This window comes from Elephas maximus, chromosome 4 (genome assembly GCF_024166365.1).
Source record: "Elephas maximus indicus isolate mEleMax1 chromosome 4, mEleMax1 primary haplotype, whole genome shotgun sequence".
Classification (NCBI taxonomy): domain Eukaryota; kingdom Metazoa; phylum Chordata; class Mammalia; order Proboscidea; family Elephantidae; genus Elephas; species Elephas maximus.
The window spans coordinates 81,096,720-81,117,449 of NC_064822.1; the positions used below are offsets into that span (position 1 = coordinate 81,096,720).

At 37.7% G+C, this 20,730-nt stretch overlaps 1 protein-coding gene across 5 annotated transcripts in view; it reads right to left on the reverse strand.

Moving 5' to 3' along the window:
- C2CD5 (C2 calcium dependent domain containing 5) overlaps nucleotides 1-20,446 on the reverse strand; it is a 99,444-nt gene extending 78,998 nt beyond the window's left edge. For all 5 annotated transcript variants that reach the window (XM_049882624.1, XM_049882623.1, XM_049882622.1 and 2 more), the window contains exons 1-6: nucleotides 20,256-20,446; nucleotides 19,978-20,096; nucleotides 10,347-10,433; nucleotides 7,472-7,643; nucleotides 5,532-5,627; nucleotides 4,167-4,322 (exon numbers count right to left, since the gene is read on the reverse strand). In XM_049882624.1, the coding sequence (XP_049738581.1) occupies nucleotides 4,167-4,322; nucleotides 5,532-5,627; nucleotides 7,472-7,643; nucleotides 10,347-10,433; nucleotides 19,978-20,067 (601 nt within the window). In that variant the 5' untranslated portion in view covers nucleotides 20,068-20,096; nucleotides 20,256-20,446. The remainder of the gene's footprint in view (nucleotides 1-4,166; nucleotides 4,323-5,531; nucleotides 5,628-7,471; nucleotides 7,644-10,346; nucleotides 10,434-19,977; nucleotides 20,097-20,255) is intronic.
- Nucleotides 20,447-20,730: the final 284 nt, after the last annotated feature.

Genomic DNA, 20,730 nt, shown 5'->3' on the forward strand with positions numbered 1-20,730 from the left:
AATTCTTCAATAAAAAATAAAGTAATGAGGGGAAGAGTGGCAGGTAAAAGCAAGTTAAAGGGAGGTACAAGAAGTTGTCAGAGAAGAACTGAGAAAAGGAAACATCTGTGCAGAAAGCATGAGAGAGAGGTAGGTGATATGCCTAAGATCTGACTATAAATAAATGTTAGGAGAAAAACTACAACCCAGATTTCCTACCTGCTGGTTCAGAACTCTTTCCTCTATGCTACTTCATGAGCACAATTTCCTTTTACTATTTGGTTAGGAAGGAACTATAAGTTTCTGATACAGATTTCCTCTTGTTACAAGATAGTAATGCATGTGTGTTTAAGAGGACAGGCGGGGAATGAGTCAGAATTCACAACCTTATTTGTGAAAGTTCAGAGAGCACGTCAAAAGGGAGAATCTAAGACAGAACACTCCCGCAACTGCTTAAACATATTGATGCCACTTCTGCTTCCTCCACTGCACAATAAAAAGAATCTGTGCAAAGTCACCAGCAACACACCAGACCTGTAGACTTCTCAAGTCCACAACTTCTATATTACTGCCAAATTCTGGAACTGAGCTGGTGACAGTAGTCACTTAAACTAATGAAAGGCAGTCATTTATTCTGCTCTTTGTAAGGTAGCTGGTGGGGAGGGGACGGGTAGCTGCTCTTCTTTCCTTCTTTACATAGTATACGAATTAATTTATATATAACATCTTTATAATGAGACATTAGTGGTTCAGTAAAATTCTTCCCTTCCATACGGGAGACCTGGGCTTGAATACCAGTCTGTGTATCTCACGTACAGCCCCCTATAATGCTTAACAGGTTTCGGTGGATCTTCTAGACTAAGACAGACTAGGAAGAAAGCCCCGGTGATCTACTTTCAACAACAAGCCAATGAAAACCTTGTGGATCACAACAGGCCAACACGCAACCAATCACGGGGATGGCATAGGACTAGGCCACGTTTCATTTCACTGTGCACAGGGTCACCACGAGTCGGGAGCCGACTCAATAACAGTACCTTTACATAAAAAAAAAAAAAAATTTTTTTTTTACATATATTCATTTTTTTAAGATATTAATACGTCTATTAAACATCATATTTGTTATTTGGTTTTCACTTCATTCTATCCAAATAACTTATTAAGGGAGGTAAATACAATGGCATCAATGCACATGATGTTTGCACAAGATCATCTAGAATGAAGCAAAGGGTCTCAGGTGAGAAGAATTAAGAGGTATGATGGCTTGAATTGAAGGAAGTTTTGCTTTATTCCTTATCACTCACTGCTTTTTAATGACCCTAAGGTTTTCTTGGGTCTTTTTAATGACCCTAAGGTATTCTTGGAAACCTTGGTGGCGTAGGGGTTAAGTGCTACAGCTGCTAACCAAGAGGTTGGCAGTTCAAATCCACCAGGAGCTCCTTGGAAACTCTATGGGGCAGTTCTACTCTGTCCTATAGGGTCACTCTGAGTGGGAATCGACTCGCCGGCAGTAGGTTTGGTTTTTTGGGGTTTTATTCCTCTCCCTGCTGTGAAAAACATTTAAATTGTTTCTATGTTTTTGCTATTATAAGTAAGATAACACTATAATGAATATCTTTGTGCTTTTTTTTTCTGTTACTGATTTATCTCATTAGGATGAATTCTAGAAGTGGGAAAATTAGTTCAAATGGCATAACATTTTTATAGCTCTTGATACTCTGACAGGTCATTTCTCAAGAGGCTTAGATCATTTTACAAAGTCACCAACAAATCTATGACAGATCTCAACATAAGGTTATTAGCATCAGGTGGATTTTTACTAATGTAGAAGATATAAAACAGTATCAGATGTTTCCTTCATCTATACTTTTTCAATCTCAGCAAAGAATATTTTCTCAAATTTGCTTAGTATTTAATTTCCAATCGTGTAATATGTCTGCTTATATCCTATGCCCATTTACCGTGTCCCTAAAAAAATATACATGATATCAGGGAAGGCAACCATACACTGTCACACACACACAAAAAAAATTCTTTAGTTACCTGTGTAAGTCAGATGTCTAAGATGTATAATCTATTGCATTGAGCCAATACGGCATTTTTCACATTTCAAGGGTTTCATTCCTAAAACTTAAACTGAATATACTCTCCCTTCTTCCTTCCAGACAAGTACTAGCTTCTCCTTACTAAAAGCTAAAAGAAGTAATCTGACAACATCTGAAAAAGGAAATACTGGATACATTTAAAAATCCTATATCCAAACTATATCTCCTAGCTCCTTACTCTAAATTTTTAAAGGTCTTTTAAGTAACTCTAACTTGTACAGTTCTTTAGTAGCTTCCAGTTAGTAGCAAACCCTACCAGCAGCTATTATATTAAATACGCACACACAAAACACATACAAATTGGTAAAAAAATAAACGATATTATAAATTATCTCATTAATTTTTCTTTTACATGAAACAAAAAACTACACTTACTCCTCACTTATCAACTATCTCATTACTTGACACTTTGCATTTATAACAATAGTAAAAAATATACTATCCAACTACTTCATGCATTAATGACATATGACTGGCAGTAACAAAGGCTGAGGTGCAAGGCAAGGATAAAACTGTCTGTGATGGTTAAGGTTATGTGTCACCTGGGCTACAGCATGATTCTCAGTAGTTTAGCAGTTACATGATGATATAATTTGGCAGTTAGGTAATGAGGCAGTCACCTTCCATTTTTTGATCTGATATGGTCATCCTCCATTTTCTCATAACGCCGATTTTTGTATAACAACCTAGTCTTTGGAACCTAACCATGTTGATAAGTGAGGAATGGGTGTAAGAGCTTTTAAACCCCTTCCATTCTGAAGAATATAGAAAGCAATGTTTATCCTGCTATCATTTATTATGTTCATGTTAAGTGTATTTCATAAAAATTAATGACTAGTCCATTTAATGTGGATTTTGAAGGTTTTATATTTCATTAACATATATAAACATAAAAATTATATTTCTACAAGAATTTTATATACTTTACAAGGAGTTTTCACAGTTTCATACCAACTTGCACAGCTTTAATAAAATAACCGACCAGTTTTCATTGAGTCAATTCTGGCTCATGGCAACCCCAGGTGTGTCAAAGTAGAACTGTGCTCCAAAGGATTTCCAATGCCTGATTTCTCAGAAGTGGATTGCCAGGCCTTTCTTCTGAGGTCCTCTGGCAGACTCAAACCTCCAACCTTGTGGTTAGCAGTCGAGCACTTCAACCATTTGCACCCATCCAGGGACACCAAATAAAATAAAGAGACCAATATAACTAAAGATCACAAAATATATTTTTTAAAAATATGGATAAGAAAAAAATAGAAAGTAAACAAATCCCATTTATAAAGGAATCACTACAACTTTAATGTGAAATAAATAGTAATAATATTCTGAAACTAACATATAATATTAATTAAAAATACCATTAAAAAAAAAATGACTACAAAAGAGAATCTTGGTTCTTAAATGCCACTTAATATCATTCATAGCATCTATCAAGCCATTTTCTTGTGACAATATATATTATGCACTAAAACTCATCTCTCCACGTAATTTCAAAATCAACGTTTCCAAAACTGGTATTTGGCAGAAAGGTAATCTGGGAGATGCTGCATTCACTTAGCAAATACTTATGAAGAAAAGAAAAAAAAACACCCGTTACTGTCGAGTCGATTCCGACTCATTGCAACCCTATAGGACAGAGTAGAACTGCCCCATAGGGTTTCCAAAGAGCAGCTGGTGAATTTGAACTGCCAGCCTTTTGGTTAGCAGCAGTAGCTCTTAACCACTGTGCCACCAGGGCTCCAAAATACTTACCAGGTACTTTCTATATGCACAAATAAAAGGTGTGCTGTGTTCTGTTAAGTTTAAGAAGCACTGAGTTAAACAAAGTTAAAAAGTGATTAACTGCAGAACCACTCAAGAGCTTTTATCATTAAAATCACCAAGAAAAAGAGACATTCACTTCCCAGATACATTAAAGTCCTATTTCATGGTGTACTTATTAACACAAATTGGAAAAGAGTTCCACAAAACACAGGGAAATATTACTCTAAACAAAAAGATATTAAAATTGTATCAATGTAAATACTTACAAATGTTTTAAAAGTATTAAATAATCGTAATGAAGTTATTTTTTAAAAATACCTGACATTAAAGAAATGAGTCTCTGCCTGGCCTCATTTGATGCCCTTGGTGTGCGAATTCGATCAATCCATTGATATTCCGGGTCCTCATTGACCACAAGTTCTTCTACAAATCCATGAATTATCACAGCTTTATAGCACTTTGGAATAGATGTTGCTGTTAAAATAAATTAACTATCATGCTTCTGTGTATCACAAGTTCAAATTCAATTTTTTATTTAAATGTACATCTAAGGTCTTACTTTTGGCTGTGTAATACAAGAACATCCATTACTGTGATAATCTCAGTGTAATGATAATCATAATACTGCCACTCAAACAATCTTCTAAGATCCACTCTATTCTTAGAAATAATCATTTTCTTTCATGAGGTCTTTCATCTTTCTCATGTAAGCATAGTAAATATAAACTATATTTTTATAATTTAGGAAAAAATTATAGACTACATTAGATAGCATTCAATATGAAATTTTAAAAATCAAGACTAAAGTCAGCTAGATGATTATTATATAAAGACGTAGAAGGCAGATAACAAATACAAAAATCTTTAATTATTCAAAGCCCTTTGCAGAAGTTCTTCTGTATACTACATACTGCAGCCCAAATCACACCCTTCACATTCAACATAACCTGAGGAGTCCTGTCATACAGCTCTGCAGTTTCTAATGATTCTTGCTCATTAGGCTAACTGGTTCAGTACTTACTGTAATACTTAATAGATTCATTTAATACATAGAGCAGCAAATGTCACTGGATTTAAATAAATCTGATCAGATCCAAAAAGTGAAGAATCTGAAAATACCTTTACCAACCTAGCCTCTTAAAAAAGATACTCAGGATACTGCTGGGCTATTAAGGGAATAGTCACCTATTCACCTATTCCAGTAACTCCTGTTCAACCTCAGGTTTTTGTTTTTTTTTTAAAACAATCTTGAGGCCTTGAAGCTAACTCAACAATTTGGGGGTTTTCCACCCTACTAATCTCGCTGGCTATGAGTTGCATAGATTTGCCCAATTCACATCCACATTTCATTCTCAGGGCTCCATAACTATAGACGCCTATGTGGTTTTTGGAAAGCAGCATGGTGCTTAGCTATAGTGCTCTGCTTCTTTCAGTGTCCCATATTAAGAGCAAAATATCACTAGATTTTTCTAATTAAAATTTCTATGACCTTGTAAAAATTAGATACAATTTATTTTCATATCAGATAAACATTCCCCATAGCTAAATAGCTTCTGCAAAATTAACAATTTTCTCTTTGACATTTAAACCAAAGTATTACAGCTATTCTATCAGTCTTTGATTCCCACATTTAGCAATTATTTAATTTCCTGTTAAATGGAGTAATAAAACATATTTACTTACTACAAAAGAATTTGACTCCACATGATGACTGCCTAAATCGGTTTAAATCATTAAAGAGGTCTACTTTGACAACTACATTGATTTCCCCACGAATACCTATAGATTCAAAAGGAAAAAACAAGTTTCTACCTTAGGAAAATAACAGACAACGAAATAATCAAGCAAATAAATACCAATTACTGATTTTAAAAATAATCTATCAAGCACACTAGTAATGCTAACTTTGTTTCCTAGTTTCATTCTAAGTAGTCTGTTACTTCATTACATTTTATGAAGCAGACCTCTGTATATTAGAGATTGAATAATTTTCATTTTACCACAAGTCTCAACTTAATCTGATTCTGGACTAATGGGAAAGAAGTCCCATTTAAATCGATGGTGATGATATTTGTTGGGCATTTTAAGTGATAGGTTGAGATAGAGATAAGGTTGTGAATGCTTTACGTGTAGTATCTCATAATGCTCACATCAACCCAGTTAGGTGATTTCTGTAGAGTTATCATATCTGTTTAAGTAAAAGTTAAGTAGTGTGTGCAGTTCATGTATTGTGTAGCTTTGTTTATTATGATAAACAGTAAATGGCACAGTCTGGGTTTAAAGTCAGATTGTTAGGATTCCAGAGTCTACTCTCCTAACAACTAATGCAAAAATGTGATCTAAAAAAAAAGAAGTTTTATTCATTTCAATGAACATAAATGAAGCTACAAAATTCCCAGAATATGCATATTCAAAGCGTGCACTCATACATAAGAATGACCCTGACCCATCTCTAAACATTTACTACATATTTTCACCTGACTATCCTGACTTCACATCAAATTCACACTTATAAGGGAAGACCTTCTAAGAAAGCTGACCTGTTAATTCATTCACTGAACTAATAATAATGTTCTTAACAAAGGGCCCATAAACACATTGAACTGTGTTGTTGTTGTGTGCCTTTGAGTCGATTCCAACTCATAGTAACCTTATAGGACAGAGGGGAACTGCACCATGGGGTTTCCTACGCTGTAATCTTTACGGGAGCAGATCACCAGGTCTTTTCTCCTGTGGCGCCAATGGTGGGTTCAAACAGCCGATTCTTTGGTTAGCAGTCAAGTACTTAATCATTGCCCCATCATACTTAATATAAAATGTTTGGAAAATTCATTCATTCATGCAGCTACTGCCTTTAATCCAAACCCAAATTAATTCTTCAGGGACTTCTTTTATTGATAATATAACATTTGACTGTATTTTACTTCCTGATTATAAAGATTATACATGTACGTTATAGAAAACATGAAAAAAAAAACAAGAAAAATAATTACAGTCCAAAAATGAAACTATCCAAGGATAAACATTTTATCAGATATCCTGCCAATTTCTCCAATGACAGCACACATATGCAATTTTTTTGTTTTTAAACAAATGTAGCATCATCCTACCATGTTTCATTACTTAAATTTTACAATTCATAAGATACTATGCACAGGTCCATATGCCATTCAGACTTTTCTGAAAACATGCCTTTTCCCCCAACACTATGATCTATACAGTCCCTAATTTACTTAAGTACATCTGTTTTTCAATTTATTCTGCCATTACAAATACTAAATAATAACTAGAATGTAAATAACATAACAATAAGTATACTTCTAGGTAAACCTCCGCAAATATCTTACTTTCTTATAAACTATTAACCAGGGAACTGCCAGGTCAAAAATGTAAAACAGGAGCAAAGTGCAAAACTGAAGAAAAAAGCATCTACCAGTTAAGAATGAGCCCATCTGCTAATCTCATGAGACCTTATACTTTTAGGCTAGCAGTTTTCAAACTTTTTGGTTGCAAGACCCCTTTACAATCTTAAAAATTATTGAGACCACCAACATGTAGCACAAAAATTTTTAAGGAGAAATTATAAAAATTATGATTTATTTTTTTGTAATATCATTCCTTACCATGTATAGTGTCATAAATTGGAAACCATCCTGAGATGACTGTGGCTGCTTCGCTATACAGTAAAGGATCAATATCAATGTACACTTTACCAATGGCATCATTTGCACTGTAAGTGTCATGGTCAAGGACTGTGATCTGCAGAGGTTCATCCTGTAAATCTTCATCATCCACCTAAAAGTATACCTTAAAATTAAATCTTATAACTTAAAATTTCTCATATCCATTAATGTGTATGTACACCAAATGAAAATTACTTATTTCTGAAAAATAACCTTATAAGCTGATCTCCAAGCACATAGGTAGAGGGATTAAAACACAAAAAGGTTGTAATTTCTCTTTCTACAGAGATTCCATATTTCTGAAGAAAAAAAAAAGTAGTTTACCTCTAGGCAAAAAGGTAGGGTGATTAACAGACATAAAAAGGTTTTAACTCCTATTTCTACGCATTACCCTGTATTTTACTACTCTCTCTCTCTATTTTTTTATATATATTAGAAACCCTGGTGGCATAGTAGTTAAGAGTTCAGCTGCTACACAAAAGGTCGCCAGTTCGAATCCATGAGGCGCTCCTTGAAAACCCTGTGGGGCAGTTCTACTCTGTCCTATAGGGTCTCTATGAGTCGGAATCAACTCAACAGCAGTGGGTTTTTTTGTTTTTTTATATATATGGTATCAATGAAAAATGTTTAAGGAATGTCATAAAAGAGCCCACACATTATCTAAAGAGATTATAAGAATGTTAATGACTCCCAATGATGCCAGAATTTCTAAGGGCAATTTCAGAGAATAAAACTGCAAGTAAAACTAACATTACCTGTAAGAAAAAAAAAATTTACATTAAAATAAATGTCTAGCCTCTTCCTACTTTAGTCACTTGTTATCAAGTACCTAACATGTGCAGGCAATGTGTTAAACACAGGAACTACAATGAAGAATAATGCAGAAAAAGATTTTTCCCTACTTTGGCTGCCATGCCCTAGATACCATATCATTCTCTAGTTTGCCTGAACCCATGATAAAATATAGTGGATAGAATATAATACAATAGTCTAGATAATAATAAGATTAGAGCAGAATACAAAAAAAGAAAAAATATGTAAATACATATGTTATTTTCTGTGATTAAAATATTATGCTTTTTAAATGCAGTCTGTGATTGATTTCACAGCAAACATGCCCCAGTACTAATTCAGACTGAGTCTGTGACTAACTGAAATCTCCATATCCTCCTGACACATGCTTTGGTCAAAAGTTATCTCTGTAATCCTTATACTCTAATTTTCTAAACTGAAATATAAAACATTATGCCTTTCCCTGGTCCCTGTATAATTTCTTGTTAATTTCTATCTAACTATCCAGCCTATGAAGATTGAGTATTAAAGTACATAAAGGAATTATTGTTGATATCATCAGTGTGATAATGTGATTTGTAGTTTTGGTAAAAAAGGGACACGAATTAAAATTAATTATGAAAAACATATAATTAAAAATTTATGGTTACAATTACATAACTTCTTGAATTTGCATTAAAATATTTCTGAAAAAAATCAGGGAGATGTGTTACAGATGCAAAGAGAATAGCAGAATTTAGCCAACTGTTAAACGTAGGTGATAGGTAGAAATTCACTATATAATCTCTCTACCTTTGTGCATCCTTGAAATTTTCCACAATGAAGCATTAAACTAAAATGATCACTTTGAATCTCTATCCATTTGATCCATGTAACATCCAACGGCTCGTCTCTCTACTACTACTACAGTGAAACCTGTGAAAGCTGGAACTCAACAGGACTACCTTGTTTTTCTAGGTCTCAAAAGTTTTCTGCCTTTGACAAGATGCAATCTCACCACTTTTCTATCGCTTGTTTTAATGGAAAATATTTGAGTTTTTCTTCTCCGACAAGTTCCTGCTTTACACAGGTTCTGACTTTCACAGGTTTTACTGTATGTTATTTACACATTTAATAAGAGGAGTTCTAAACCAAGTCATGAATCATCCTCCAAAGACCTCTCTCCAATTTCTAGCTGCATTAATAATACCATGTATATCAACTACAAATACTTTCATCTATGAGTACTATCACCTATCTCATGGTATGCCTACGTATCTTTAATATTATAGAGCTCTATGCCAACTAAGTGACTGAAAATAGTTCACGATATATATGGATAGCAAATAATGTGAATAATCAGCATGGATAAATTTAGGAATTAACTGCAATGAAGTAATTAAACATATTTAATAGATTAAATCACGAATTTCAAATCATAAAATATTATAAATTATTAAGACCTTCTCAGAACTTTAAAATGTTTACTGTTCTTGAAATAAAAGGTAGTCACATCATTCCAGGGGAAAAAAGGGTCAATCCATATACACTAAAAAAAAAAGGCTGACATTTATAGAAGAACCTGATCAAAAGGGGTGAAAATGTAAACCAGATTTTGAAATTCTCAGGGAATCTAGACTTTCTGGAGATACTGAGGCTGGATGACCCCTAAAACTATTTCTCTGAGATAATCTTTAAACTTTGAATTGAAACTATCCCCTGAAGTCATCTTTAAACCAAACAATAGCTTAATTAATAAAGAATGTCTGCCTGGAGTACTGAGCTCTTTTAAATTATCTGTATGTGATCATATTGATAATTTCAACATGAAAGGTTAGAGGAGAATCTTACAGAGCTTTAAGTTTATATTAATGGTGGTAGAAAAATTTGCAAAACAATAACAAGAACGGATGCACAACCTGAAGAAGGTCATCAATGGCACTGAATTGTACACGTGGAAACTGCTGAATAGATGTATGTTTGTTGTGTATATTTTCACCAAAATAACAATTTTTTTTTTTAATGCAGACATTTAAAAACTTACCTCAAATTTAAACCATTCCGAGTTCCACTGAGGGTTAAGCGACTTATGATACACATCTGTTTTAAAGGTGGTATTACCGAATTTTACCTAAAACACAAGAAATGAAACATAAATATCAAAAACATGAACTAAATTTTGATATCAGCAAAAAAAAAAAAAAAAAAAACAGGGAGAAAGATTAACTATGCAGGGAAAAAAAGACAGCTATCTATTCCCTGAGTCAAAAGGGAAAGAGATAGGGATGGGTCCAGGTAAGCTCACAGAACACACCTGGAACAAGGTACACTTGCTGTTCTGCTTTGACTAGATCTACAAAGAAGTTAAAGTTATGTTAGCATGGAGGAAGGAGTCAGTATTATCTTCAGTAAACATGGGTTCATAAGAAAAAGGAAATTCATGGGCAGGAGAGAGGAAGAAGAGCAAAAATAAAATCAGAAGGTAAAAAACCTAGCTTACCTTCTTACCATCTCCACAAGGGAAGCCAGAAATACAGCCCATTAATATAACAACTTAGTGATATTTCGTTGTATTTTCTAACTTCCCCGTATTAGTCTTCTTCCTTACCTGGACACAGATGGTGATCAGCAATAAACCATCATCCTTTAGAGTTTTATGTTTCCAACTCTGGGACAATGAAAGGGCCTGGATGGGGACACTATCTTATTTCATAGGCAATCTTGTAGGTACTAAACCATAAAGATTTGAAAATAAATAAATAAGAAGGAAATGAAGAAGAAAGAGGGCTAAATTCCTGGGACTTGCTTTAGACACAGAATGGAAAGTGTGAAACCTCAGACTGGACTGACAAGTGGTCAGGAAGCTTAAGACCAAAACAGTGAGGCAACTACTTCCTAGCTTCCCTTACCTGTCCTTTATTACAACACCCAGTACAGTCTTTTGCTATGGTTGAATTAGGTGACCTACGGAATCTCGTTTCCTTTTTGGCCTACAATCTTACTTTTGGTATTATAATATTTGACAATATTGTTGCTTAGGTGATCCATGAAATTTTCTAAAAGTAGAGTATCCAAAACTATAATTATTTTTTCTCTTTTTCTAGTTATATTGTCATTCAATTTTGGATTTATGAAGCATGGTACTAATCATTTGCTGCGTAGGCAATATAAGTGGAGGGTAAGAAAAGCTTAAAAATTACATAAAAATAATAACTTCTTACATGGTAAAAAAAATGATAAAGTCAAAAGATAAATAAACTGATAAAAACTATTTACGAAATATTTCACAAAGAGCTAATTTCCCCAATTTCTAAAGGTAGCCTTACAAAGCAATAAGAAAAAATCAACAACCAAAAAAAAACCCCACTGGTCTTAACCGCTAGCAAGTGGCCATCTAAGATGCATCAGTGAGTCTCAACCCACCTGGATCAAAGGAGAATGAAGAACACCAAGGACACAAGGTAATTATGAGCCCAAGAGACAGAAAGGACTACATGAACCAGTGACTACATCATTCTGAGACCAGAAGAAATAGATGGTACCTGGCTACAACCTATGACTGCCCTGACAGGGAACACAACAGAGAACCCCTGAGGAGCCAGAAGAACAGTGGGACACAGACCCCAAATTCTCATACAAAGACCAGACTTAATGGTCTGGCTGAGATTAGAAGGACCCCGGTGGTCATGGTCCCCAAACCTGTAGACCCAGGACAGGAACCATTCCAGAAGCCAACTTGTCAGACGTGGATTGGACTGGACAATGGGTTGGAGAGAGATGCTGATGAGGAGTGAGCTACTTGTATCAGGTGGACCCTTGAGACTATGTTGGCATCTCCTGTCTGGAAGGGAGATGAAAGGGTAGAGGGGGTTGAAAGCTGGCAAAATGGTCACGAAAAGAGAGACTGGAAGGAGGGAGCGGGCTGCCTCATTGAGGGGAGAGTAACTGGGAATATGTAGTAAGCTGTATGTGAGTTTTTATGTGAAAGACTGACTTGATTTGTAAACTTTCACTCAAAGCACAATAAAAATTATTAAGGAAAAAAAAAAAAGCCCATTGCCATAGAGTCGATTCCGACTCACAGTGACCCTAAAGGATGGAGTAGAACTGCCCCATAGGGTTTCCAAGGAGCACCTGGTGGGTTCGAACTGCAGACCTTTTGGTTAGCGGCCATGGCTTTTAACCACTACACCACTAGAGTTTCCAATAACACAACAGAAAAATAGGCAAAGGGTCACAAAGAAAATGTTCTGCATCCTACTTTGATAAGTAACATCTGGCATCTTAAAAGCCTGTGAGTGGCCATCTAAGATACATTCATTGGTACCATCCTGTCCGGAACAAAGACACAAGGAAAATATTAGCCCAAAGGGGTAAAGGACCACATGCCTGAGCCCAGAGGAACTATTTGGTACCCGGCTACCACCAACAACCATATGAGAGGGATCATAATAGAAAGTCCTGGGCAGAGCGGGAAAAAAATGTAGAACAAAATTCAAATTCACAAAAAAAGCCCAGGCTTACTGGTGTGACAGAGATTGGAGGACCCCTGAAATCATGGACCCTGGACAACCTGCTACCTCAGAACCAAAGCCACTCCCGAAACCTACAATTCAAAGATTAGTTTAGACAGGCCTATAGGACAAACAATAACATACATGAAGAACGTGCTTCTCGGAAAGCAGTGGGATGCAGACCTCAAATTCTCATAACAAGACCAGATTTAATGGTCTGACTGAGACGACAAGGATGCCGGAGGTCATGGTCCCCAGACCTGCTGTTAGCCCAAGACAGGAACTATTCCCAAGGCCAACTCTTCAGACAGGGATTAGACTGGACTGTAAGACAGAAAATGATACTGATGAGGAGAGAGCTTCTTGGATCAAGTAGACACATGAGACTATGTGTGCAGCTCCTGTCTGGAGTGGAGATGTGAAGGCCGGGGGGGTACAGAAGCTGGTTGAATGGACACGGGAATACAGGGTGGAGAAAAGGAGTGTGCTGTCTCATTAGGGGGAGAGCAACTAAGAGTATATAGCAAGCTGTATATACGGTTCCATATGATAGACTGACTTGATTTGTAAACTTTCACTTAAAGTACAATAAAATTTTTTTTAAAAAAGTTATTCTAGTCAAAGAGACAAAATTAAAATGATTCCATAGAAAAGAAAAAAAGACCATGCTTCTTAGTTCAATCAAATACATGAGGTCAAATGGGTAACTCCTGCCCAAAAGCAAGATGAGAGGCAGGAAGGGAGAAAAAAACTGTAGGAATTGACACGGAGAACCTGGGGTGGAAAGGGAGAAAGTGCTGTCACATTTTGGGGAGTGCAACCAATGCCACAAAACAATTTGTGTATAAGTTTTTGAATGAGAAACTAATTTACCCTGTAAACTTCCACCTAAAGCACAATTTAAAAAAGCAAAACAGGCAAAGGGCACGAACAGACAATTCACTGAAATGGAAATACCGATGTCTTTTAAACATATGAAAAGATGTCAACTCCATTCATACTAAGAAATGAAAGCTAAAACTACATTTTTGCTCATGTTGGCAAGGGTCAAAAGGTTTAAAAACACACTGTTGACAAGGCACTCACACTTTGTTGGTGAGAGTGTAAACTACAACAATCTCTACAGAGAGTAGTTTGATAATATATACCAAATTTTTAAATTACTATACCTTTAAATAGTCCCTGAGGGATGCAAAGAGTTAAGGTACTCAGCTACTCACCAAAAGGCTGGAGGTTTGAGTCTACCCTGATGTGCCTCAGAAGAAAGGCCTGGCAATCTAATTCCAAAAAATCAGCCACTGAAAACTCTATGGAGCACAGTTCCACTCTAATGCACAAGGAATGGCCATCAGTCGGAATCAACTCAGTGGCATCATGTCTACCTTTAGGCCAACGTTTCTTGGAATGTATCATTCAGAAGTGTGCAATGGTATATATAAGCAGCAAAAGACATATATAGTAGAAAAATATGGGAAACAATAAATATCCAACAATTTAAAACTGGTTTTAAATAAAGTATGATAAAGCCATACGTTGTCGTTGTGTGCTGTCGAGTCAATTCCATTTCAAAGCAATCCTATAGGACAGAGTAGAACTGCCCTGTAGGGTTTCTAAGTCTGCAATCTTTCTGGAAGCAGACTGCCCATCTTTCTCCTGTAGAGCAGCTGGTGGGTTTCGACCACCAACCTATCGGTTAGCAGCCAAGTTCTTAACCACTGCACCACCAGGGCTGCTTAAAGCCACACAACACACAGTGCTAAATTAAAGAAGGCAGCAGCTCTCTAGCACTGATACAGAACAACCTACAAGATGTGTCATGTAGTACAGGATAGTGTGTATGGCATTCTTTGGGGAAAAATGACAAAAATGTTACAAGGCATATAATATATGCCTATATTTTTATATTTATTAAAGAAACCAAACCCAGTGCCGTGGAGTTGATTCCAACTCATAGCGACCCTATAGGACCGAGTAGAACTGCCCCACAGAGTTTCCAAGGAGCGCCTGGCGGATTCAAACTGCCAACCGTTTGCTTAGCAGCCTTAGCACTTAACCACTATGCCACCAGTGTTTCTATATGCCTATATACGCACAGGTTATTTCTAGAAGGATATGCAAGAAACTTAAAACAGTGGCCACTAAAAAGAGCAGAACAGGTTGATTACGTTGCATTTCTGTATGCAAAGCATCAAAGATGTTGTTTATCTAAAAATTGCTTTATTTGAAGTAAAGTATTGCTAGGATTTATAAAGTCATTCAAAAGCCAAATATAGTTAAGGGCTGTGGCTTAACTACTAAAAACAGCATATCATATTTTAAGGTACTAGTTCAGGATCTTCCTCAGTTTTGTCCCACTATAGCAAGTATGCTATACTATGCCTTTTTCTGGGGAGGGAGGAAGAGGGTTTCAGCAGGGAAGAGGTCAACTGCCCATTCTAAATACATTAGGGTCTGACAGTCCCCAAACTGCGTTAAACAAACATAAAACAAAATTTTTAGAAGGAAAAAAGCTAGAGTGTGTATTTTGCCAAAATTGTGCTGATTTCACTTCTACTAAGAATGAATCGAAAACCCTGGTAGCATAGTGGTTAAGAGCTATAGCTGCTAACCAGAAGGTCAGCGGTTCAAATCTACCAGGTGCTTCTTGGAAACCATATGGGGCAGTTCTACTCTATCCTATAGGGTCGTTATGAGTCGGAATCGACTCGATGGCAACAGGTTTGGTTTTGGCTTTGGTTTAAGAAAGAATCACCGTTCATCAAGTCTTACTTAATTCAAAGGGGATTTTATTACTCAGCAACTAAACAAATGTCTGAACAAAATGAACACTGATGATATTCTTTAGTAAAGTAAAAGGATTACCTTTACCCACTTACTAGTTGAATTACCTTGAGAAAGCTACTTAACCTGTTACTTAAACTTTCTGTGAAAAAGCAGATTGCTATTGGCATTACGAGATAATGTAGATACTTAGCTTAATGCTTGGTATACAGAAAATATTCATTAAATATTAAATTTCCCTGTCTGTCCTTGTTCCCTCAAAGATACTTATTGAATATACACAAAATGACAATACAGTTTAGCCAAACAGTTTATAAAATAAGATATATTTCCAGTGATGCTTCTCTTTGATTAGGAACCCATCTCATTCATCCTGGAGATTCCTACAAAAAAAATAATCCTCTTTAAATACTTTAAATCCTTCACTGGCTCCCTAAACTCCTCATATCATATATCACAGAAATTCTCTAAACCAATGCAATCTGGATCAGTACTTGGTCAGTTGATAAAACAACTCAGTTAGAGAATCATTAAAAATGATAAAATCCACAAGCATTTTAAGATAAAATATATAAACAAACATTCATTCCTCAGTCTTTTAATATAAGGTTAAGACCTCTTTATTTGAGTAAGGGTCCACTGTTTAGCATTCCCCATCATCTTTCAACTGTTAGATATAAAGGCAACTGTTTAGTTCTATTATACGTAAGATCGCTGTCTTAGTTACCTAGTACTATTATAATATAAAATACAAGTGGACGGCTTTAACAAAGAGAAATTTATTCTCTCACGGTTTTGGACGCTAAAAAAAAAAAAAAGGGTGTCAGCTCCAGGGAAAGGCTTTCTCTCTCTGTTGGCTCTGGGGGAAGGTCCTTGTCATCAATCTTTCCCTGTTCTAGGAGTTTCTCAGCACAGGTGCTCCAGATCCAAAGGAAGTGATCCACTCCCAGTACTTCTTTCTTGGTGGTATGATGTCCCCCTCCTCTCTGCTGGAGTCTCTCTTTTATATCTCAAAAGAGACTGACTCAAGATACAACCTAATTAAGTAGACTGAGTACTACCTCATCAACGTAACTGCCTCTAATCCTGCCTCATTAACATCATAGAGGTTAGGATTTATAGCACATAGGATAATCACAACAGATCACAAAATGGTGGACAACCACACAATACTGAAAATCGTAGCCTAGCCAAGTTGACACACATTTTGGGGAGACACAATTCAATCCATAACAGTTACCAAGTTGAAACACTGTAGTAACTAACAACATCATCTTTTTGCATAAAACACATCTATAACGTATCATCTATAATTTCTAGCTCGGGTTTATTCAGTGTGGTGGTAGAACCTAAAATTGCTCCTAAAGAAATGTAAACATAGATATTACATTTTTTGTAATCCTTCTCTAATTCAAGAGAAATTTTCAAAGACTCTTCGTATTAAGTATTCACATAGCATTATTTTCACACTCATTTCACTGATTCATGTAATGTTTAAATAAATTTCATAGCAAAAACAGTTGGAATAAACACAACTACCCCTTGGTACCACCACTTACCTGTTAGTTTGTCCTACTGTGGTGGCTTGTATGTTGCTGTGATGCTGGAAGATATGCCACCGATATTTCAAATATCAGCAGGGTATCTGTAGGATATGACTCTTGGTAAAGCATATCAGCCAACTGATGGGAGAAGCAGCACACAAGCATACTGGAGAATAGTCTAACGATAAGGGGGCATCAGAATATGCTTGATGGAAAGAATGCAGAGCACTGGTAACTGCAGCTAATCACTTAATGGAACTTGGTTAAGAGAGCTTCGACTGTATAGACTTTTCCCCATAGTCTTCAGGTCACTGAATAATTTGGATCCCCCTTTGTTGTTGTGAGCTGCCATAGAGTTGGCCTCCAGCTCATGGCGATCCCATGCACAACAGGACAAAATGCTGCCCGGACCTGCACCATACCTACAAGCAGTTGTGGATTGAACCGTTGTGATTCATAGGGTTTTCACTACCTGATTTTCATAAGTAAAGCACAAGGCCTTTCCTCCTAGTCCGTCTTAGTCTAGAAGCTGCACCAAAACCTGTTTCAGCACCACTCAAGCTTCCACTGACATACAGGAAGTGGTTGCACCTGAGGTGCACTGGCTGGGAATCGAACCCCGGTTTTCCACATGAAAATCAAAAATTCTACCACTGAACCGTCAATTCCCCCACGGACCAGCTTATGCAGCCAAATTTATTTCCCAATTCTATTTAACAAGAACCCTCCCTTCAGTTTACATATGCTCTATGCCTCCTTTAGCTTTTATCAAATTTGTCCTATTCTTCTGAAAATGGCTTTTTCCTCTCCACCTATCTAAATTTTACCATCCTTTGAGCTCAGCACAAAGATTTCTAGTATCTATCCCATGCTTGATTTTCTCCCTCTCCTATGAGCTTATACAGTAATTACAGTCCATACCACACAATTTAGCCCTTCATTATACTGTAATCCCTTATTATCCCCTTTTGCCTATATTAATTTGGCCCTTTCTGCTGGATTATTCCTATTAGCACACAAACATGTTCTCATATCTTTCATACAAAAACAGTAACAATTAAAATACTAAAAGGTAAATACTACATTATTTCTCTTCTTTCATAACCATATTTCTTGAGACAGTTCCCTATTCATGTTATTTCTACTTCCTCACTTCCACGTACTTTAAATCTCTACACTACAGTATAAGGCTTCCACCCTCATTATTCCTGCCAAGATCAGTAACAACCTCCATGTTATCCAATCCAATGATTCTTCTGTTCCTTTACTTCTCAGTCCCATTTGATAGTTGAGGGCTTCCTCTTTATAGAAACCCTCCTCTCTCGCCTTCTGAGATATTACTTTCTCAATCTTTCTCCCACCCACTGGGCTATCAATTTTAGTATCCTTCTCCAAGTCCTCTTCCTCTAACAGACCTCTTAACGCCAAGTTTCCTAACAAATCCATCCCTCCTCTAAGTGAATGTTTGCAAAAGGAACAGAACCAACTCCTAAGGGAGCTTTAGAAATTTCTAGGGATGTTTTTGAGACAAACACTAGTAACATTTAGTGAAGAAGGGCCAGAGATGCTAGATAGCCTGCAATGCAAGAGATGACCTCAAAGAATGAAAACTTGTCCCATGTTATGACTTTCAAATGCCCCACCAGACAGTCTTACAGGTAAAAAAAAAAAAAAAAAAAAAAAACCCTACTTAGAACCTAACTTTGTTTTATAAAGTATTTTTAAGGGTTTTTAATCATGTAATTTTAAGAAATACAAAACCCACTACCACTGCCGTCGAGTCGATTCCGACTCATAGCGACCCTACAGGACAGAGTAGAACTGCCCCATAGAGTTTCCAAGAAGCACCTGGCGGATTTGAGCTGCCAACTTCTTGGTTAGCAGCCGTAGCACTTAGGCAGTACACCACCAGGGTTTCCAAATACAAATACAACCACCATATAAACACAACCACCACATAAATCAATGTTCGGGAAGACACTGCAGTTATTAGAGAACCTTTAGGGAACATTAAGAATATTTAACATTGAGATGAAATTAGGCTGTATACTATCATGTATCTATCAACACTCAGCATTAATAGCCCAAATGAATATTGCTCTAATGCTCTGGTTCATCACATCAATTTTTACTACCTTTCTTTCATACTCTAGGTTTTTACTGTCCAGGCCCTAGGCCTGTGTTAGTTCGTATGACTTCTAAACTAACCACTAGATTTAAAAACCAATTTACAATTTAAATCCATGGCACTTAATTGACTTCCTACCTCAAGGCACTAAATTATCCAGCAACAGTTCTTCAGACCAACAACCAGTCTATACAAGAGCGGAGAGTGTTACAGTTGTGCTTTAAAACTTGCGTTGATGATTCAGAAAATGTCACGCTAGAGACTGGGCTTCCTCGCCTTGTAAGTCTCCAAGTGCCAATAAAGGACTGTGGACTGTACCTACACCTTAAAGATATGATCTCCATCACTCTAGTTGAGGAGCAAACCCTCCCATAGAGAGAGACAGAGTGTGTGTTTCGGTGGCCACGGGCCACGCCTTGGGATTTCCTGACTGGCAGGTGGCCTGCTGAGTCCTGACACCAGGGTCACCCCAGCATGCAGAGTAGGAACAGCCGCCAGGAGCGGCGGAGTGCGCCGCGGTCACCTGCGAGCCGTGCACCCATCAGATGGGCTGCAGTCTCCGCAGCAACCTCTGGAAGAAGGGCTAGACAGCATGACAAGCAGGTCCCAAGAAAGAGGACTCAACTGAGGGGCTGGGGGCGAGATGGGTAGGATCCTTCACAGGGCTTGGCGCTCCCTATATTTTGAGGGGCAGGACCTTGCACCAACCTCCACGAAAGCATCAGTCAGGTCACTAGCTCGGTCCATCACCGGCAAATGGCGCCCGGCCACGATTTTCACCTTCAGCTTCCCGGGCATCGTCTCGGCTTCAGCCTCTTCTTACGCTCCTGCAGAAACAAACAAGCGAGTCTGCGCCGAGCGCCGGTCCGGGCGGGGGAGAGGCGGGAGCGCGCGGGGAGCGGCACGCGAAAACGGAAGCGCGCGGGGTAACGACAGCGGAGGGCGCGCGAGAGCGCCGGGCCGCCGCGCCGTTAAACGCCACTCACTCTCAGAAGAGAAGAAGAGGCGTCCCGCGTGGGCGCTGAGGCCTCATTCCGGGGAGGCAGCGGGAGGAACGCCCCTGGTGGATTCTCCGGACCCTGCCCCGCGGTGCTGGAAAGCGAAGGAAAGTCCAGTCAACATCTCATGGAACCTCTACAGCCCCTACATGTGTTTTTCATCCCCCAAAAATGGCGGCTCCCGGGGCGTGGAGGGAGCATCGATAATTCGGCGCTCTGGCCACTTCGCAGAGGAGAAGTTAAATTAGCCGAGAAAAGATAAAGGGGGTGGGACGTATCAAGGAAACTGGAGGGTAGGGAAACGGGTCGAGTACTGAATCATTCACCGAGTTGGAGCTGCTTCCAGGGAGGGAAACCGGCCCCCTTCTCCCTGCAGGGGCGAAGTAGTGGTGCCGCTCAGTGAGATATCTGCAGCTCTCGCTACCTTCCTAGCTGAATGCGCCGCACTTCGGGAGAGCTCTGA